Below are 22,385 nucleotides of genomic sequence, written 5' to 3' on the forward strand. Positions count from 1 at the left end.
TAGTAGGGACTATCACCTATTACCCACCCAGCTAACTGGCCTGGAGTTCCCTCAAAGGCACAATCTGCCCCTTCTGTCACATGTACAGGCCTATACACTAGGTGTCTAAATTTGTTTCTGACCCCAATTTAGCCAAGAGCCATTAAGCTGTCCACCATGCCAGGTGACTTAGTCAAACCTGTCAAAGAGCATGTATGAATTAGTAAAAACAAATAAGATCGAATATTTTTTCTGAACTTAAAAAATTACTTTTATTTTAGGAACCAATAAAATTATGGCAAATATTTACAAATAATTATCTCACATAAAGGTTACATAAAATCAATTCTTCACAAGGAACAGTCACTCATGAAAAGACACAGATATTGAAACTACGCCAATCTTATTGCATGTTTCTGCAGCTAAGTTAAAATAAAGGTGTTGCAATCAACCATTTAACTTAAATCCACAAATCCCAGGTTTGACAAGAAAAAAAGTTAAAAAAAAATTAAACCAGTATCCCATCCCAGTTTCCTCCCGTGTCCCACCCTCAGCCCCTTCCCTTCCCCCAACAAAAGAAAAATATGTCCAACATCTTTGGCAAATTGGCACTGCTGTAATTACATTCAAATATTATCACACACAAAAGCAACACACATCACTAAGGAAAAAAAAACACCAATATTTCAAGTCAGTTCTACTAGAAAAAAAAAGAATATAAAACATACACACTTTTAAGAAGCTTTTTGTTTCTCAATCTGCTGGAGACAGACCGTCTCCCACTTTCAAAGGCAATTCAATTCTGTGGTTTTCTTTATTTTTGTTGGTTTTTTGTTTATTTTTTTAACAAGCGTCTATGCAGGCATCACAAACTTTGGCGGATACAGTAGATATGTATTTCTTTGATGCTGGAAAGGTCAGTCCCTAAGACAAAGTTAACCATCTCTAAGAATGAAAAGCCAAACCCACGTGCCTTTCTGCCCGAGTTCCATTGGAATGTACTCTGCGTCTCTACAAATACTCAAGGTCTGAAGGCCACTAGAGGGTGACAAACCAGGGCAGCATTGTCCAGCAGGAGCCAGGGCCACAGTGCAGTCAAAATTCCACCCCCTGTCCACTGTGGGGGTGACCCTGCAGCCACGTAGAAAAGAATCATGTTACGACATCAGGCCCCCACTGCCCACTACCCACATGTGCTAGCGGCTTGGGGCAGGGGACTGACTCTGCCCTTCTGAGCCCTAGGACACGCTGCTGCTGGGTCTGCTCACCTTCTGTGACTAACGGCGAGGAGAGCCACAAGAACTGGCATTGAGAGACTCAGTAGTTCTGAGTTTCATGTCCTAGTATTAGAGTGTGTGTGAGTGTGTGCATAGTGTGTGAGAGTATGTGACTGTGTATGTGAGTGTGAATGTGTGAGAGTGTGTGTGACTATGCGTATAAGCGTGTGTGGATATGTGAATGTGTGTGAGTATGTGTGTGCATGTGTGTGTGTATGTGTGCGTATGTGTGTGTGTGTGCTCCCTGTCCATGCACCTGTGCACACGGCATGGAGAGGAAGGCCTGACTCAGGCTCTGAGCTTTACAGGATGTTTAAAACAGACTTGGAACGTATTTTCTTTTTCTTTTTTTTTTTTAACTTTATAGCAACTGGCTGGCTATTGATTAGTTGCAAATGTTCAACTCTCCAGTGCCTCAAATACAATAAAATAGTTTCATTAAAATGTATTCGTGCTTGGAAGCAAGGGGATCATTAAAGGGATTCCTTCCTGTCCTGCTCTAAGGTAAATGCACCGTCGTAAATCAAAACCCTACCATCACATGTCCTTAATGGTGCTTCTAGAGAAGACGAAGGGTGTGCCATCTGCACGGAGGTTTGAGGGACTAAACCCCCACGTGTACTACCGCAGCCTCAGCGGGAGTGAGCCCAAGGTCAGAGCAGGAGAGGCTACAGGTTGGTTCCTAGAGTCGGGCCTTAGAGTCAACGGGGGGGGGGGGGGTGGTGCAGAACTGCCAAGTCCCCACTCCTTCCTGTTGTTTTCCTCTCCGCCTTCCTGCTCCATGCTCAAGCCTGCCCATGCTGAGCCTAATCCCACCAAGATGCTACCAACATGCTACGACATTCCCACGGTGAGGACAGAAATGGCAACTTGGTGCTGCTCAGGAGTCAAAGGTGTGGGCAGAAATCCGTCCATGTACCAAGTGGCTATGTTCAACCTCGTCTGGAGACCCTGCTAAGAGGAACCTCCAGATTGAACCCTGTGAGTGGCAGTGATCGGTCCCAGGAGTGTCCAGGAGCTGAGGAATTACCAAAGGCAGAAAAAAAGATGGATGCCTGCTGCTCCCAGCATGAAGCTCTCTCTACAGATGTTGCATCTGCACCAGGACAGCACCCGGGCAGGGGACTCACTATGTGCTCTGCAGCTGGCCCTTGGGGACCTGGCCACCGCAGCAGAGACAGCCTGAGCTGACAGCGGGGAAGTGTGGATCAACTCTGTGGCTCTCTGATGAATATTCAAAAAGGAATCTTGAGGTCCAGGGACAACAGGGGCCAAGGGGCTGAAGGGGCCACTGGGAGGTAGGGCAGACTGCATAAAAGAGTCTCCAATCATGGACTCTGTTTCCTTTAAAGAAATGCATGTGCCTTGGACATCTTGGAGGTTAAAGCACTGAAGGAATAAATTTACCCAGGTGCGCCGGTGTGTGCCCGGAAACCATCACAGGCAGAGTCCAGATGGGTGACAAGGCCAGAGCCACCATGGAGCTGGTCTAGCTCGAAGACCTATGGGGTCAACCTACTCTAGCCTGGCCTGGCCTGTGCAGAGGGCTCCCGAGAGACGGTAGGTCAGACATCACTTGTTCCTAGGATTTGTTTGGGAGTGCTTGGTTTGTCTTTGAGATTTGCTCCCCATGGCTTGGAGTTAAATTCGAGCTGAAATGTCACCTACAAGGGGGTGGATGAAGCTAAGGCAGCCAAAGGCAGGGCAACCATTCTGGAGCCTGATACCTCATAAAGGGATTTCACCCCTCAGTGCCCTGTGGCTGCATCTGGGGCCCTATACATAGAAAACCGGCAGCTCCCTTCACACCCACTACGTATGTGGTTTCATCCCAGTGCCACATGCCATGTCCAAACAGTTTGCACTCCTCTCGCCTCCCTCCCTTCTCCAAGTGTTCTTGAAGGAATGAGGAGAGAAAGTGAAAGGCTTTTGGCTGTGGTTGGCAAGACAGTGGCTAATGGAGCCGATTCGGCCCACAGGCATCTTTTTCTTTTGGCCAACAGAGTGGTTTACAAGTTTTCACTACTGAGATGCCATCCCATGGACCACTTGTGCTCTATATATCCGGGGCCATGCCCTGTTGCTCTGTACCCTGCCTAGAGGCTGGGTTTGAACCACCTGGCTGGCCTCAGATATTACAGTCTGTTTTCTGGGCCTATGGATAGCCCAGGCCCTAGGCCCGGCACTCCTGCACACTGTCATTGTTTATTCCAAAGTAGAGAGGGCAGAGGAGACAGAAAAGGAGATGGATGGCTCATAGGACTGTTGCCTTCTACTCTGAAAGGTGGGTTCATGTCTAGACCCTGCCAGGGACTGAGGCACAGGCTTGAACACACTATCCTGTGAGCCTTGGGGTACATCAGGGAAAGGTTCCACACAAACACAAGGTGTTCATGTGAATTTAGGTAAAGACCGGAAGTTTCAGTGTTAAGGGAACCAGCAAGGCCACCAGTCCCCAAACCCTTCCTGTTACTGGGCTCTGGTCTTTCTTTCACTGTTTACGTCTGGGGATTTCTGGAGGACTGAGGGGTGGGTGTCTTCAAGCCGTTCACTCTATGATGGAAGCTCAATTCTGGACAAAGGATGTGGCTCAGGGATCAGAGGACTCATTACATCTGCACCGAAGACAGTGAGCCCCAAATGTCAGGGTCTTTGTCTCATGGAATGCTGGAGCATTACAAAGCCCTGGACATGGCTGGTTAGGAAGGCATGATCTCTGAGCAGGAGCCTTAGCCAAGAGATGGTGGGCCTGCTCTATCATCACAAGTTCTCAGTCTGGAGCTAGGTAAAACGGTATGAAAAACATCCTTTTTCACAAAGTTCAAACAGGACCACGGGAGTGAAGGCCCACAGAGCAATGCCCAGGCCCACACTCTGTTCTGAGCTCTCTGGCCGTTGCGCATCTGCAGTGTGAGAATGCTAGCTGGTGAGCAGGTGCGCTGATGTGAGACCATCCACATCCATCTGCATCTCCCCAGCTGGCCAGAGCAGGGTTTGCGTGAACAACCAGAGAGTCTCTGTGCTCTTGTGCTGCTACCTGGCATCCCAGAGGCCACGGGGTTGTCTAATAAATACGGACTCCAGTCTGGGGACCAGCAGCACCTCAGGTGAGAGTGAGGAAAGATGGAGTTCCTTACAGGGGCAAGATCAGGTGGCTGAGGAGGGAGCCGCTGTGGGGCAGAGTGGACTTTGCTGAGGAAGGAAGGTGCTGGTTCAGGGAGGCTGCCTTCTTGCCAACAGTTTGAAACTGCACAGAGCACCAGGCGACCCTTACTCTAAGGGTGCAATGGCAGGAGACAGAGAAAAAGGAATGAAGACTGAGCCCTCTCCTACCGTAGCTGACACGCAGAGGCTGGAGGCAGGTCACTCAGCTCCTGGAGGTGGGCTGGGGCTCTAGCTATCTCCCTCTGCCTCACAAGTTCCACTGAGCCTGCTTTGAGCTCATATGCTTTGCCTCTGGCCTGGTGATGGGGATCCTTGGCTTTCTAGTAGTTTGGGAGCCTGATCCGGAGTACTGGGACAAGCAGTGCCTCCTGCTGTCTTCCCTGTCCCCTTCTTTACCAGGAAGGTAGAGGTGACAGCGATCACCGTGTGTTAGAAGTCAGGGGCCCTAGTCCCAGCCAAACCTCTGCCAGTCAATGCCTGGGGACTCCACTTTACTGAGTTTCAATTTCTTCTTTTGTCCCACTCCCCTTGGGGGTATTGAGGCACAGAAGACCGGTTTGGTCTCCCTGTCTGGTTCTTGGCTTCCATAAGCTGGGCCTCCATTCCCCTTAGAGGACCACACTGGGACTTTTTTGTTTCCCATTGCTGTTGTGCACTTGATTGGGACATTAGCAAGACCCCATATACTTGTTCAAAAGTGAGACCCCAACCCAGGTGACACTGTCACTGCCACTGCTCCCTGGGAGGAAGGGAAGAAGGGAGGAAGGGAGGAAGGGAGAGAGGAGAAAGCTTGTCAGCCCAGCAGAGGATCAGAGAGGTAAAGGCTCTGAAGCTGCACAGCACACCTACAGCAGGCCTTAGGGACCCTGTTATGTGGAACTGTCAAGTTCTCTGTCCTTGCTATATGGCAGCGTCAGTTTAGACATGGGTTCTTCTCTGCTGCTCTGAGTTAGCAAGAGGGACCACGCATCGATTAGAGGTTCCAAATGAAGAGATTGTGTCACCACGCACCCCAGACTCAAACCCACCCCCAACTCACTCACTGGTTCCTCGTAGCTTGCCCCGTCCTGGCCCCTAGACCTTCCTCTGTCTCCTACATTCCTCTGCCTTTCCCACAGAGAGTTCCATCCTGATCCCATGAAGCAGTGTAAGTCAGACACCTGTCACCATCCCCAGCGCCTCCCCTCCAGCCACCCACTGTGCTCCCCCAAGGATGGGCAGGGCTGTGTGAGAGGAAGCCTGGGTCCTAGCTGATGCCTGCAGGATGTGCTGGTCCTCCATGAAGGGCTAAGTCCCTTCTGTTAGTCACTGTCTCTGTGGCTGGGACAGGCTTGCCCAGAATCCAGTTGTTGGAGTCCCAGAGGACAGTTGTTAGGTGAAGTGTCCATGGCTGATGTCCAAAGTGACTTGAGCCTGGGAAACACACCTAAGAAAACATATTCAGTTTGGTGGCTCCCGGGACCAGCAGGAGCTGGGGAGCCTCAGGTCTGTCCCCGGCCTGGGCCAGATGATATTTTGACTTAGCCATTCAGAGTCACAATGCCATCAGCACTTGGATAGCCTCTTTATAGCAGCAGCGGAGGAATGGCCTGGCCAGTCTCTTGAAGATCCTTGATCAAAAAAAGAACTGTTGACTGCAGTGGCTCCATGGAAACGGAAGCAAGAAGCCAGGGCATCTCTCGGAAGTGTACTCCTCTTGAGGGGGGAACCTCAGGGGAAAATTGCACCATAACCACCGGTGAGCCTTCTAGACATCAGACATGTAGGGTAAGCTAGAGGCCAGGTGTCCTCCAGGCAGGCACTGTCAGTTTCAAAGACAACTTTGAGATACCTGACAGGGCACCAGGGCAGAGGGGATGCTCTGTGCACAGGTGGAAGATGTCCTATGACGCACTGTGGGTTGGCTAATCAGCTCCGTTAGACCCTCAGGCCCACAGAGAAACAAGAAAGTATTTACATGGGTGGTGTGAAGCAATAAAAGCTAGCTCTTCTTTCCAGGCCTGCTGTGGCCGAAACACACAGTTAGTTGATCAGGGGGATTGGCAGGCTGGGCATGGCTACAGTGGTCTCCCAAACAGCAGAGACACTGTCACCACTGGGAGAAGCGCATCAATTGACTCTTGAAATGGACGAGGATGGAGAAGTCCAACAGCCCTACCTGGATCCCAGGCAGGAATAAAGGGAGGGAGGATGCTTCTAGTGTGGGTGGGATGGGGGGTGGGAGACGAAGTTGTTGGGCCCCTCTGTCTGTCTTGGGGGTTGGGAGGCTGTCTCTCCCTCAATGATATGCGTTGTAAGTGCTTGGCGCTCACGTGGCTCTGAGGGTCAGTGCCGGTCGTAGGCAGTGGCCGCGGCAGGTGGGGCGGCTCCTCGGGCTGCAGCGCTGTAGTAGTATGGGGAGCCTGGAAGAGACGAGAAGGCACTGAGATCAACCCTGGGGTGCCCTGCCCACCACTCTCCCCACCTCTTTGTCCCCTTTGTCCTCTCAGGCACTGTCCTGATCTTTTCCCTGTCTTATCAGGGCCACTTAGAGTTGCATGCACAATGAAGCCCCTGGGCTCTGTGCTGGCTCGGCATCTCCTCTCCCATTTGTGTGGCTTTTGTCTGCTTCCGTGTGACTGAGAAGAACTGAGTAGTTGCCTCCTATGGACCTCAAAGCCTAATGTATTCAGTATCTGGTCTTGTGCACAACCATTTGAGGCCTTACCTACACCGAGTAAAGCAGTTAGGCTTTCGTCTGATTGACGAGTACTCTGGTCAAGCTTTGGCCAGCGTCTCTGGGCCCCCGGGCCTTACTGGTCATCACTCCCAGCCTTACTCCACACTGTGCCCCAAGTTTGTGCCTGACACTATCATCTTTACATGGGTCATCTCATTCAAATGTAGATGCATGGCCGGTGACCCCATTTATCAGACCTGGGACTCCTGACTGAAGTTTCCGGCCTGTGCTTGTATTCTATTTCCTGTCTAGGCCTCCTTCGAGTCCCAGGGCACTGCTTTCTTCCTCTGGGAACTCTCCTACAAGCTCACTTTCCTTCACAGGTTGAGCCACCTCTCTCTCCTTGGTGCTTTTCCCCTGTCTCAGGCAGAGAATCCTAAATATGCGGGGACCAGGCCTTAGCTTCCTTGTCATCTGCCTCCAGTTTCCAGCTAAGGGGAATCGGACCCAGGCATATTGACTCACATGTATGTACAACCCAGGCCTTGGGAGACCGAGGCAAGAAGATGGCCAAGAGTTGGAGGCCAGCCTACATAATGAGACCCTGTCTTGGGGGAAAAAATTAAAAGGAGTTTGTGCTCTGAGAAGCTGGGCTTTCAGAAAAGCTCTGGTGACCACTGACAGAAAGTGGGATTGGGCTGGGCTGGGGCACAGACATGGAGCAGTGGCGGCTATGCGTGTGGGGTAAGGCCCCGTCCTGTGACCTCAGGACAGGGCGGTCCCTGGGTGGTCTCATGCCTCTGGACCATTTTCTGCTTTTTGGGGCACATTCTCTGCAGTAGCCACTGGAACTCCTGGCTATACTAAAACTCTTCTCTGGGGACTTGGGGAGCTGGGGGGCCCAAGGGACCTGGCTAGATTCTCAGAATCACAGAGGTTAGAGCTTCAGATCTTTCACAGTGAGGGGAAAAAGTGTTCAGCAAAAACTAAAAACCTGTTCCCATCACAAAGCCCCTCAATGCCAGAGCCTGGCCCTGAACCCAAGCTGTGCACCCTTGGTGATGGGGTTCACCCACCACAACAAGTTCAAAGCTGATACTGGACGGACAGGCTGGTTGCAGCAGACGGAAGTTGGGGCCCTATCAGGCAGTCTTGTTGGAGTGGGCATGGTGAACTTAATTCCCGCATGGACTGGCTTGGGTTTGTTTTAAAAGCTCACTCAGATCCAAACCAACCCTGATGGTTCTCCTGGATACCATAACTATGGGCTGAGCTGTGGGGTTTTCTTCACATGCCCAATCATGTGGTGAAAAGCAAGTGACTTAGCTCCCCTGAGCCTTGGTTGTTTTTGTCTTGAAAAGGGGACAAATGTGAGGGCACTGTGGAAATGGTCGCTTTCATCTAAGGACTTACATCCATGAAGTCTAATCAGGTAGGAACTGTTACTGTCCCTGTTTTATGGATGAGGGCGCTTGGCCAAATCCATGTCTAGTATGTAATAGGGTAGGAGGACACTTTGGCTTCCAGACTCTCTTCTACACTCGGCCTCACTGACTGGGGCCTCGTGAGGCCCCTGACACAGGAAGATGGTGTAGCCTCAGGCAGTGGTGCAGTGGTGCCTCTCCTTGGTGTTCCAGGGGGCCCATGCAAACATTCCACACTCAAGAATCCCCAAAGATGGCCTCCCATTGCTTTTAAGGTCATCTCCCCATTCCAGCCCTGACTTGAGACTCTGTCAGTTTCCTCTGTGGGATGAGGACAGCAATGGGGTAGGGGTGGGAGTGGGGTTCATTCCCCGCAGGTCTGAAGGTTGCACAAAAATGTGAAAAGCATAGAGGCTGCTAAGAGTCTACAAGGGGCAGAAAGAAGAGGGAAGGGCTCCAGAAGCCCCTGTGGTGAGGTTTCTAACTCCCTCGCACAGCTCTCCTCACCCCTCAGGGCTTAGCCGGGCTGGGTGGTGGCCTTGGCTGAAGGTTTGATTTACCACAGAAAATGAAACCACCACCCCACAAGGCACTCTGTCTTCCTGGTGCCCATGAGACCTCCATCTAGAATAAACTTGTCCTTCCTTCTGTCATGCTTCCTCTCCAATTCACATTATCATCAATTTACCTTTTCACACAGTCATCCCAGGTTGGCTCAGGACTGGTTCCCTTTCCAGTCCCTTCACAGCAGCCACAGGCACCCCTATTCTAATCCTAATTGATCATGGTCTGCCTTCCTGCTGCCAGCTCTGCTGCCCACCCCCCACCCCCCCAAGCCTTGAGGACCACACGGGATGGGGTGCTGAGGACGGCACTGTTGGCCCTCATTCTGACTTCAGCCAGGTCAGCAAAGGTACCTGAGGGGCCTGAACAAGGCTGTGTCTGAGTGGGAAACCTAAGCTTTGGTGGGTATGTGTCTTCAGAGGTTCACCCGGGCCTGAGGAAATGCAGGTCAGGTCACCATAGTACTGACATTCTTCACCCCAAATCAGAGAAATTATCAGATTGGGTCTTGGGTCTTTTTTTTTCCTTTGAGACAGCGTTTCTCTGTATAGCCTTGGCTGTCCTAGACTCTCTTTGTAGACCAGGCTGGCCTCAGACTTACAGAGATCTGCTTGCTTCTGCCTCCCAAGTGCTGGGATTAAAGGCGTGTACCACCATGCCTGGCTCAGACTGGGTCTTTCTAGACCAAACACGTGGGATTTGTTTGGCCAAACCACTGAGAAGTCTGCGGCAGAGCCCGTAGGATGGGAGCAGGACTGAACTATTTGCAAGACTATGGTTAGGTGGGCCACAAGTCTTCACCAACATGCAAGTGGGACCCTTATGGATTCAGGACCCTTGTCTCAAGAGCTTCCGGTTTAGTGCCCACATAAGAGGCTACCATGGTAACCATCCCCATTTTATCCCTGAACCAACTCAGGTATAGGATGCAGGAAGGGCTGGAGGACTCCATTCATTCAGAACAGGTGTCAAAGGCCTCCCTCCATGTCTGAATGGTGGCTGGGGACATCTTCCCATGCTGCCAAGCAACTAGGAAGAGCAGCATCACGGCCTAAGTGGTGGGTACCAGCTGCCAGCACAGGGGATGCTCTCAGCTGAGCAGCCCTGAGAGCCACTCGGTGTGTTTCTCGCTCTGTGTCCCATGCCCATCTACTGAGCCACCTGGAGATTCTTGAAAGCCCCAATGTCCTTTACTAAATAAGTTCCTGCTTAAATTAGGTAAACTGGACTCTGTTGTTTAAGATTACCAGTCATTAACCTGGTTTTCAAAACCAGCCTGCTGCCCTCGCCACATGTAAGGCTTGAGTGCAGAGGGCTCTCACCTGTTCCTCCAGAGGCACAAGGTCCCCTCCCAGCTGTGGCTGTTCAGACCGACTTAGTTACAGAGCTTGAGAGAACTCCATGACACACCACCTGAAGACCCAGGCTCTGGAGTCAAGGTGACAACTTGTCTGACACTTGCCCGTGTGTCACCTGGGGAGGCCAAGTCTGCCCTTCTAAGCCTCACTTCTCTGCAGCTCTGAGATACTAGGATGGATCCTGTAGGGCTTAGGACAGGATAAAATGGCCCATGCAAAGCGTTTGCCCCGTGCCTAGTACGGGGCCTAGGAAATGCTCACTCAGATAACCAGTTTTGATCCTGTTTCCTCCTCCCTACCTTTCCCTGGTCCCCCTGAACGCCCTCAGCACCTAGCACAGGTATTCCTGCTTGAGGCTCCCTCACCACCAGCCAGTGAGATCACAGAACAAAGCCTGACATTATGGGCTGTTAACTGGATGGTACTCACACTTGAGTGGAAAAGCCTCAGGTCCCCAGCCTTATCCCTTTGGACATGCCACTGCCCTGATCAGTTCCAAAATTCTCTGCCTGGCAAAGTCCCTCATACACACATTTTCCACAACCACCCCAACTCTCATGCTGCCACCTCTGGGCGTTTTCATCCCCACTGCAGCACCCCTTAAATCCCCAGAAGTGAGTGTCACCACTAGTTTCTGGGATGTTCTGTGAAAAGCACACATGTCGACCAACTCCTCTTGGCAAGGCTTTGTGCTGCCCATGGGCTGGACTTCTGCCCTTCTTGGCTGCCTAGGCCATGAAGTCATGTGTAGAAACTATGGGTCAGTGTGCCTCAAAAGGAGCCATTCCCACAGGTCCGAGATCTCCATTAAGACACATTCCTTGTGGGTCACCCTGCAGTACTGGGACCAGAGCTTAGCTGGAGGGAAGTTTTCAGGAGGGACTCCTGGGCTTGGGCCTCAAACCTGTGGCCCCTCTGCTACACCCATAGAAAAACATGGCTGCTCTCATGTCTTCCTGCCTAAGATGGGCAGCTAGACTAACTCAGAGTCCATGCAAGGGGAGAGAGCAGCCAAGATGCTTGCTCAATGCTTAGAACAGTTTTTAACCAATCAAAAGAAAAGGTACCAACCCACAGGCTTAAGGCCTCTAGGAAACCAGAGCTAACGAGCATTTCAGAGTCTTCTGTAAGACTGGCTGGGACTCTCCCTCACACAGAGACATGGAACACCAACTGGCAGTATTCCTTTTTTCTCCACAGTTGCGCACACCACACCAGACTGCTTGGGGGCAGCCCAGCATCCCAAGAGCATATCCCACGCGCACGTGGTTCCAGTGGTAGTGAGAGCTGCGCCATCCACACCACATGTCTGTCTTAATCAAACCAGATTGGGGAAGGAATCAAGGGCTAAGGTCTGGCAACTTGAATGTGTGGACATCAGGTTGCTGCTCTTCTGACAAAGTATATGATTCTCGGTCCTAAAATAATTTAAGGATTGGAGGGATTAGCGGGCTCTCGCTGAAGGAGGCTTTGTTAGTGTGGACAGATAGGTCAGAGACATCTCAAGGGCTCCCCCCCTGACCCCCCCCCCCCCCCCGTGCTCCTTTCACTGCTCCGGAAACATCCTTGGCTGACTGTAGGGGCGAGGCCAGTATTGTAACCTGCAAGCTGATTGGCTGGTTCTCCATGCTACAGTGGTGACATCTGCTTCCAGGGTCTCTGTTTCATGTTACTTCAACTTTGGTGGGCTTCATGCAGGTAACTTAGGACATCAAAACAAAGGACTCTTCTTGAACCTTGGGAGGCAGTTAGATCTGGGGTGTGTGTGTGTGTGTGTGTGTGTGTGTGTGTGTGTGTGTGTGTGTGTGATGACATTCACATATTCACAGACCTGGCTGGCTCCAGCCATGGACATTCAAGCAATCTGAGCCTTGGATGGAGGTTAGGCACCAGCTGATCCCTACACAGCATGCCTTGGCAAGCCACAGGGCAGCTGGTTCCTAATGGAGTTGGCACCAATGATGCCCATAGCAGACATCATTAATCAATCAGTGGGCTTCAGAGCCCTTAGTAAGACAGTTTTCCTGGCAGCCAGCAGCAATCAATGCAAGTTTATATTTCCAGTGCCTCTTATTTAGGGAATTTTCACTATATTTCATGTTTCCTAAGGAATATGAGGAACTCGTGGGCAAGACCTTCTTTTCTTCCCCCCGCCCCCATTCTGGACCCCATGAGCTGCAGGGACATTAGCTGCATTAAGACCATCATAATAAGTCCTGTATCCCACACGCATGAGCAAAGATGGCCAGATCTCAAGAGGGACCATGGCCCAATAAGGAAGCCAAGTAGGACAGCCAAGGACCCACAGACTCCAAAGTTCAGTACTCACCGAGCAGCCCTGGGTTGGGGAACCTCCAGGAATCGTTGTAGGAGGAATACTGAGGGTGGCTGTAGGGACTCCCAGAAAATTCACTCCCTGCAGGGGGCGGGCAGAGAGAGAAGCAGAAGACAAACATTAAATCAGGTTCAGAGAAGGCTGTGGGTCCAAGCTAGCTTAAATACTGTACGTTGGTGGCAACTGTCTCCTCCGTGACCCTCCGGTTCTTTTCCTAACCAATAGCAGCATATCGGGGTTGTACACAGTGCGCTGTCTATTTCACCCCAAAGCACTTTGTATCAACAGGAATGGACGCCACCATGGAGCTATCACGAGCGGGGTTGCAGGAAGCAGGGCGGCAGGGGTGGGGGTGGGGGAGTCTCATTTGGCACACCTGCCTAAGTCCAACCCTAGCCTGCAGTGGCTGGCACTGGCTGAGGTTCCTAAGGGACTCTGGGGGCAGGCAGCCAAGAGCAGCAGGCTGGAAAGGGACATGAGACCCTGGGCTACCCATGTGTCTGGAGAACGCAGACAGCACCCTGCTGATGTGAAGGAACAGGCTAAATACTTGTGAAACAAAGGAGGAAGTAGGCTGGGGTCTTCTAGGCAGGCATGCCATGGGTGCACTTAGGCAGGCACCAGGAGGTGTGCATGGGAGGTTAAGGGGAGAGGAGGGTAAGGGGAGAGGGTAAGGGGGGGAGGGTAAGGGGGGGAGAGTAAGGGGCCCAGAGGACAATTCACTCAGATGCACAGACTGAAGAGCTGATCACTCATTCCCCCCCCCCCCCCCCCGCTGTTCCCTGGGTTTGCAGTAGCCCCAAGGGAGTCTTTCCTGCCAGCTAAGCCAGCTTCAAATCCTGTCCCCACATGCTTGTACTAAGCAGACGCTGCCTATTTCTTTTTCCCTTCTCTCTACAGCCAGGGCCCCAGAGAGCAGACTGAGTTCTCGATCCTCCACACTGAGTGTCTAGCAGAGGCTTTGGAGCAGGGCATGCATGGAAAGCCAGTAGAGCACTGAACGGGTTTCTTAAGCCCCCAGGTAAGGTTCTGCCCTGCTGGAAATGACAGGAGTTACACGTTCCTGAGGGTCCTGAGAGAACTACCTGCGGCCAAGCATGACTCCATGATCCCCCTGAAGGGAATGCACAAAGGCTAAAGGGCAAGAGGCTTTGGGAGAGACCAATCTTCCTCCCACCTCACAGGCAAGCACAGGCAGAGTATGTACAAGCATGTTCCTGCATGCGCGCACACGCGCGTGCGCGTACACACACACACACACACACACACACACACACACACACACACACTGCTGCTCAGGCCTCTCTGGGGGCCACTCCCAGCCTGACAGGCTGAGCCTTCCAATTCTCTGTTTTTTATGCCTCAGTAGTCAGGGTGTCAGGTTCCGGCGTACAGAGGGAGGGGATGGTGACAGTGCTGGGCCGCACAGCCCAGCCTCAGCATATCCATCAGTGCTAGCTACGGTGCCGCCGCCTCCTCCCACCTCCCTGTTTCTTCTTCTCCTCTTTGGGAAGCAGGGTGCGGGGGGGGGGGGGCCAGGGATGAGGAATGTGGAGGTTGAGCAGCCTGGAGTAGGGCGACAGCACTCTTGCCAAGGCTCTCAGAGGCACATTCTGATGATTGCCATGCCTGGCCTATCTCTGATTAACCCCATTGTTCCTACTACCAGGCCACCTCTTCCAGGAAGCCTCTCTGAGCTCCCCCCTGAGATTCGGGCACACCTCAGGGCCACTCAGCTAGAGTGAGTTGGCACGGATCCCTGGAGGCCTGCGAGTGCTCAGGAGCAACTTCCAAACCCTCTGGACTCTAGGGACTAGAAGGGGAGCCTAAGTGATCACCACTTGGCTCTTCCACCCGTGTGGTGCCCAGAAGGCGCCCTTTGCAGCCCCTCTCGTGGCACACAGAGTCTCCTGTGTCTTCTTCTCCCATCTCAATGATCTCGCCTTGGGTGGAATCCCCCCGCCCCCCACAGGTCTGTTGGTCATTGGTGTCCCCATGCCACAGAGTCCCCGAGGCTCTCTCCTAGCCCCTGCCTGGGATGCTACCCCTGGCCAGCTCATCTTCCTGTCCTGCCACGGATGGTTCCGCAGAGCTTATCCCTTTCCAGCCCGCCTTGTTCAGCATGCTCATCTTGTTGATTGTCTGTCTATTCTACACGGCTGAAAACTCCTTGGGGGACAGAGTTTTGTCTGTTTATGGCTCGATCCCAATCTTCAGCACCAGGCTCGGCATCCCTCTAGTATGCACGGATGACTAATTGGTGAGTGAGTGAGTGAGTGCATGAGTGAGTAAGTGAGTGAGTGAGTAAGTGAGTAAGTGAGTGAGTGAACCTCCTGGGTCAGCCAGGGACCATTACTGAATGGGCCTTTGACTTGGATAATGGCCACCGCTACGTCCATTATGAGCTCCCGCTGCCAGGGATATGCTGTGGCATCTCCTCTGGGCTGAGATTTTAAAGCAGTCTCTGATTCATGTCCACCACAACATCCTGTGTGCAGGAGGAATCAAGCCTACCAGGACCCCGCGTGGTGCATTCAGAGTCATGGTGAGGTGGGCACCTGAGTCCTCGTCCTATGGCATGCCCTGTTAGGATGGTGCACTCTTGGTATGGGGATCTTGGCCATCTCAGGGACATGAGGCTGACCTAGAGGCTGTCCAGTGGCACCTGATTATCTGCGGTGCCATACAGTAAGCTAGCGTTCTGTATGGTGTGGAGAAGCCAGGATTTCATTGCCAAGGAGGCTATATGCAGAGCTGCTCCACACAGTACTGAACCTGGGTGGGGGACAGCACACTGACCAGGTATATGCCACAGTCCTCGATCAGTTTGGTACAGAGGAAAGGATATGGGGCCAGGCTTCATGGGTTCAAATCCTGAGCCTGCCTCTTCAAAGTTCTGGAACTCGCGATGGGTTGCTCTACTCCTCTGTGCCTCAGTTTCCTTTTCTGTCAAGTTGGGGCAATCACAAAGCTCACGTGGTACTTGTAGAGTGTTCAGAGAAGGGTCCACACATGTCTGCCATCGTGCCTGCTCCTCCATCAGTCACCAAGTCCTCCTCAGCATCCAGAGTCAAACCGAACCTCCCAGCCTCCCCGTGATGCTAACAAGATTAATAAGCCTGCATTTCAGTTGTGAAGTCCTCATTCAGGCCAGAACATGACGCCAAGGCTAAGTTCCAGTCTCCTGGCCCTGGACTCACTTGTCTTTAAGACATTGTTTTCCTATCATGGGCCTATTTCCGCACCTGTCAAAGGACAGAGTAGACCACATGCCATAGCCCAGTGGTTCTCAACCTTCCTAAAGCTGTGGCCCTTTAATACAGCTCCCCATGTTGTGGTGACCTCCAATCATAAAATTATTTTGTTGCTACTTCATTACTGTAAGTTTTAATCATAATGTAAATATCTGATATGTGACTCCTGTGGGGTTGCAACCCACAGGTTGAGAGCCATCGCTATAGATCTTCACTCTGCAGCTGTGGCTAACATCTTCTCTGGGGTAGGCCTGGGCCTTCAACCTCCTCAACACCGTTATCACACTGACAGGTAGGTACCTTATTTTTTGCTGGAACCTCACAAAAGAAGCCTGGAAAAGCAAAGCATGTTTAAGTTAGAGTCCTGGGCCACCTCCTGGGTCCACTGAAGAGACAGTGCTCCCAGCCTTAAGGATGAGACAGTGCTCCCAGCCTTAAGGATGAGACAGTGCTCCCAGCCTTAAAGATGAGACAGTGCTCCCAGCCTTAAGGATGAGACAGTGCTCCCAGCCTTAAGGATAGCTAGAACACAATGCCAAGACCAGAGGGAAGCAGGGACTCTGGGCCAAGCTGAAAGCTGGGGATGGAGCTGGGGACCAGTCAGTGTGTGACATGTGATGCTGAGGCCTCTGAGAAGACCCAGCAGAGGCAGCTGCAGAGCAGGGTATGTAATGGTCAGGATGGAGGGTTTTCATTAGCTGGCACTAGGATTGGTAGAGGCTGCAGGTAGAGGGAAGGGGTGAGGCCAGGGAGAGCTTCCTGTTGGCTGCTGCCATCCACAGGTACAGGAAACCAAAGTGCCTGGTTCTAGCTTTTTTTTTTTTTTTAGACAGGATTTCTCTGTGTTGCCTTGGCTGTCCTGGATTCACTTTGTAGACCAGGCTGGCCTCGATTTTACAATGATCTGCCTGCCTCTGTCTCCCAAGTGCTAGGATTAAAGGCCACGGTTCTAGCTTTTTGGGGGACTTCTAGAGATGAAGCCAACAGGCCCAAGATCAAAGGTCACACAATGAAACCCCTTCCCTTGTGAGTTTGCCAAGCAAAAAAGACTCTACTCCACAGTGGGGCTCCTTGTCTCTCTCTACTGATTTGTACTCGGGCACCTCCCAAAACTGTAAACCATTTAGATCATAGCTTCTATTTCTTATTAACAAGAAGGGTTCTGTAAGGCTCCAGTGAGGGGGGGGGGGGGCGGCGGTCAGCTTGTGTCTAGATAGCTGTGCCTCAGTAGGCAGTAAAACCTTTGTCCAAGAGGCACAGAGCACACTGGTTCTCCTTCAGGGCAGGGCTGGGTGCTGCCTAGAATTGAACAAATGGAAACACCTAAGAACTCTCCAACCACAAGCCAGTGTGATAGTCTTCCCCACTCTGGTCAGTGGAGTGGTCCCAAGGAGGGAAACTGTGTGGACAAAGGCCTGTAGGTAGCATGCGAGCTGGGCCCCACACAGTGCCATGGGAGCTCAAGGGACAACTCAGGCAGCAGTACCTGAGGTCGGCTGATGGCTGACAGCTTGCTCAACCATGAGCACTTTCTCCTCAAAAGCTTAGGCAAGTGACAGAACTGCTCTTAGCAGTCTCCTCATCTTCAATATGGACTAAAGAAATCATTGTTTACAGTTTGAATGTTCCCCCACAAAAAGTCAAGTTGATGTACATTCATCTCCGTTAAGAAGCATTAAGAACCAGGCAGCAGTGGTGCTGCACGCCTCTAATCCCAGCACTTGTGAGGCAGAGGCAGGTGGATCTCTGAGTTCGAGGCCAGCCTGGTCTACAGAATGAGTTCCAGGATAGTCAGGGCTACACAGAGAAACCCTGTCTTGGAAAATGGGGGGGGGGGGGGGAGAGGGAGAAGAGGGTGGAAGCTTGATCAGACTATTGTGTTTGGAGGTGGGGCTTTGGGAAAGTAACTAAAGGTACCAGAGGCCATGGGGGAGGGGCATTAACACAACAAACAAAGAGACCTGAACTGTGTTCTGTGGTCCTGTGAGGTCCTGAGCCCTCTCTGGACTCAGCAGGGTCCCCACTAGCAAGAAGAGCTGCACCAGAGGTGGCTGTGTGACTGAACTTCCCCAGTCTGAAGAGCTGTGAGCGGAGTCAAGCCTTGCTCTCTATAAACGGCACAGGCTACGGCATTCGGTTATAGCAGCAGAAAATGGACCAAGGCGAGCCCATACCACAGAGCGGGAGAGAAGCAGGGGTGCGGTGCTCCTGGGGGGGGGGGGGGCAAAGCCAGAAACTGGAGAAGGTGGAGAGAAAGGGACATGGAGAAGAGCCCCACCCCCCCACCCCCCACCCCCAGCAAACGGGGACCAGGCTTTCAGAGGATTTCACAGCTTTCACTGAAGTCTCAGGTACTCAAAGGAAAGATCTGGGCGAAGTGAGGGGCTGTGCATAAGAAAATGGAAGGACCTGAGCGGAGGGACTTGAAGATGCATGCGCTGCTCCCACGGAATGTGTGATGTGTGTGCAGATGAACACTTGGGGAGTGGGAATCCCAGCTTCGGTTTTAAGGTGTCTTATAAGAAATGAAACTCATCCCCGCCCATCTCCCATGCATTGATAGAGCGTATCATTCACTGCTGTAGCTTGCATATGGATGCCCCCTCCAAAATTCACGGAGAGATATGAATGTTGTGTGACTATTTTGAGCGTGGCCTTTAGGAGGTGCTGATGTCATTAAGAGGGAGTCAGGTTCCCAGGAGAGTAAGCTGTAGAAAGTAAACCCAAGGCTACACAGAGAAACCCTGTCTCGAATAACAAAACAAAACAAAAAAACAAACAAACAAAAAGAAAGTAAACCCAACTGTCTTGCTTGTCTCTCACATGTGCTTGTACTCTTGAACTTGCCCACACATTATCTCTTCTGGCTAATGCCACTGCTGCGCCCACCCTTACGCTCTGCATCCTCAGAACAGTGAGTCAGGATGAACATCTCCGCCTTACCAATTACCCAGCCTTGGGTATTTTGTTACGGCAACAGAAAACATACTAAGACAGCAGCCCAAGATTGGGGTTGGTGTTTTCCCCAGACATGAAAGTCAGAGGAAAGGCCAGGGTGCCAGTCTCTCAGGCCAGTGGACTTATGGCAAAGGCATGTGGCCAAAGGTCAGTGTAGGTCATAGAGTCACGGGCCAGTGTGGGAAAGAAGCCTGGAAACATTGGAAAACCATGAAGGAGAACACCATAGTTTTCTGTGAGGTGGCAAGGTAGGGTGTGTGTGATTCCATCTTGATTTTAGTTGTGCTGCTAAGGGAGAGCAGCCAGAAAGGAGTGGTTTGGCCCAAGAGACACCACCTGTGCAAAGGCAGGGAGGCGTGGTCAGCGGTCACCCAGGGTGGGACTCAACAGGTCACAGAGCAGAAAGCTTGAATACCTCCAGACAGCCCTGGACCATGTCCTGGGCAGGCTCCAGCATGCTCTTGCCTGGAGCTGCCTACCATGGAGAAGAAGGTAGAAAAATGGGCTGTAGTGAGCTGAAAAGATAGCTCAGTCCATCTTCCAGAGGACCAGAGTTCAGTTCCTGGCACCTACGTCTGGCAGCTCACAACTGCCTGTAACTCTAGCTCCCGTGGAGTCAGAGCTCTCTTCTAGCCTCCGAGGGCACCACACACAGGCAGCATATGCATGTGCAGATATACAGACATATGCATAAATTAAAACAAAACAGTGCTTGCTGTCCTGGAACTCACTCTCTAGACCGGGCTGGCCTTGAACTCACAGAGCTCTGCCTGCCTCTGCCTCCCGGGTGCTGGGATTAAAGGCATGTGCCACCACTGCCAAATTTCTTTCTTTTTTTCTTTTTAAAAAATTTTTGAGCAAAGTGTAGTGATCCATGCCTTTAATTCCAGCACTGAGGAGGCAGAAGCAGGCAGAGCTCTGTGAGTTCAAGGCCAGCCTGGTCTGCACAGTGAGTTCCAGGACAGCCAGGGCTACACAGAGAAACCGTCTCAAAAAACAAAACAAACAACAACAACAACAATAAAACCAAACCACACCCAAAACAACAACAAACCAGTCTCTGAAATTGAAGGTGACCTGTGACATGGTCCCAGGCTGCCGACCAGATGTGTCACTAGCAGGCTGTGAGGCCATGGGCATAAGGAACCTCCCTTGAGGCTCAGTTTCTTCCTCTCTAACTAGGAGGGAAGGGAGGTCTCAACTTCTGAGCTTGTGGCGAAGGTCAAGTGACATCATAGTTATAAACGACCTTTGCAGACGTGAGTTTGAGGGGGTGGGGATGGATTTCAGCCTTCTGTTCATGACTGATGGAGAAAACGCCAGACGGGAGCGGGGCTCCCGCGGCAGGCCCACTTCCCTAGCACAGCAGTCTGTAGAACTTCAGAGGACACCACTCTGGCCATCATCTTCTCCATCACCAGCTGTCTCAGGCTTGCCTGTCAGCATCTCTCCATCCCTCTAGCCCATCATTACCTTATCATTTTTGCATTTTTAAGCAAGTGGCCAACATCAGTACACTTTCTCATGAGTACTCCAGCATGCACATCATGAGATAAAGCTCATAACTGATTTCACGAACACATTTTTCTATTTGGACACAAAGTTTACCTGTAGCGAAGCCAATAAATATAAGTGTACCAAGGCTTTCATTTGACAAAGGCACGGCACCATGTGCCCAAACCCATGTCTGGCCAGTTCTGGAGTGTCAGCATCACCCTACAGAGAATGTTGAGAACCCAGCCGTGCGCATAGAACATCACATGCTCCCAGGTTAGCGCTGACCAAGGCTCCGATCACCAAAGGAGGCTCCTGGTGGCTACCAGCAGCCCCTGTGAGGTAATTCAGTAGACTAAGTTGGGGGGAGGGCTCTTCCTTTCAAAGCTGAAGTTGGGGCCTGTCAGCCCAGGCACCGAGGAGGCTGAGAAACAAGAGCACTGCAAGCACAGAGTCTGTGTCACTGGGAGAGCAGGACTCAAAATAGAAAATAAGAGCAGGGCTGGAGTGGAAGGGCTAGGAGTGTTTGCCCGGCATGTGCAGCGCTAGATTCGATTCTGGTACCGCCAAGCAAGCAAACAACAGCAGCAACTCCAACAACAAAAACTCAAGAAGAACAACTAAAACAAAACAAACATTTAAGGTAGATGTGTGGTTCCCCCAGACGTCACAAATACAGATGCATCAAATACAAAAGACCCGCCAGTGAAACTCTCACTACAATTAAGTATAGAGGCGACTGGATTAAAGCGTTCTTGATGCAGCTACCTGGGAAGCCTGGGGCTCCAACCTCATAGGTGTCATCTGCATTTTCTCCTCCGCTCAAAACCCAGAGATGGCAAGAAAGTCAAAGTTTCCTAAAATTCTAGAAGTGACAGGCAAACAGGCTCCGCATAGCTCTTAATTAACCCAAAACGACACCTGCCAGATGACAGGGATTTGCGAGCTCGCTGGGGGCCGACCTGTCTACAGATGGTGAGCTTCCACCTCTGCTCCAGACCTTGGCCGGTTGCAATTAACATATGGAAAGTCTTTCAAAGTGACTTCACAGACAACTTCTGTTTCTGAAGGAGTCAAACTGGGCTGGGAGGGAAAAATCTTTGTGGAGGAAGAGGAGGAGAAGAGATCTGTAAGGGAACCTCCCAGTGGTCTTGTAGAGCCACATGACAGGTGGTGGATCCGGGCATCAGCAGGCACATGAGCTGTTGCTGTGCCGAAGGAACTGTCTGTGACCACAGTGACCTAAGTGAGGACGTGGCACAGACACGGCCAGCCTATGTATTTTATGTTATTTAATATACATATTACATATAGACATGATGTCAACACACATGCACACACCTGTATACAGCAATATAAATACTATACTCATAGGTAAGTATGTCTGCACATGTGTAAATTTCACAAGGTTCTGCCAAAGTCTCTGAGTGACCAAATGAACAACTTTTTTTTTTTTAAACTGAGCCTCAGTGTTCTCATCTGTGAAGGCGGCAACTGACCTCCAGGAGGCTTCTCTTTTCCATCTTCCTTGCATCCAGCCTCCAGTCTGGCCTCTCCCAGGCCAAGAGATGCTTGCTCTCCCTCTCCACAGAAAGACCTTCCTGGGCTCCCAATAGGGAGGCAAAAACCTGAGCTCAGGGAAGGTCAGCCTGTCAACCCAGACAGCCCTGCATGGTGCGCATCGATCCACTGCTGGGAAAAACCTCTTCCCTTCCCAGCTCTGGCTTTCCTTCAGAAATGCCGAGGGAAGAGAAAAACCAAGAGAGAGGGTGGGTGTGAGGAGGGAATGCAGAATATGGCTTTCTTCTGTGCCTGGAGGCCCATGGCAGGCCTGGAGGGCTGAGGAGATGGGGCAGGCTAGGGCTGGCCTGAGCGCTGATTCTGCTATTGGCCAGCCATCCTGACCCTGTTTTGTGCT

At 51.6% G+C, this 22,385-nt stretch overlaps 1 protein-coding gene across 6 annotated transcripts in view; it reads right to left on the minus strand.

The window, feature by feature from the left end:
• Positions 1–554: 554 nt before the first annotated feature.
• Positions 555–22,385, minus strand: part of PAX5 (paired box 5) — a 185,707-nt gene continuing 163,876 nt past the window's right edge. For all 6 annotated transcript variants that reach the window (XM_084778246.1, XM_084778244.1, XM_084778242.1 and 3 more), the window contains 2 exons: positions 12,756–12,842; positions 555–6,823 (listed from right to left, as the gene is read on the minus strand). In XM_084778246.1, coding sequence (XP_084634372.1) covers positions 6,747–6,823; positions 12,756–12,842 — 164 coding nt within the window. In that variant the 3' untranslated portion in view covers positions 555–6,746. The remainder of the gene's footprint in view (positions 6,824–12,755; positions 12,843–22,385) is intronic.

This window comes from Acomys minous (assembly GCF_964271855.1).
Source record: "Acomys minous genome assembly, chromosome: 1".
Lineage (NCBI taxonomy): Eukaryota > Metazoa > Chordata > Mammalia > Rodentia > Muridae > Acomys > Acomys minous.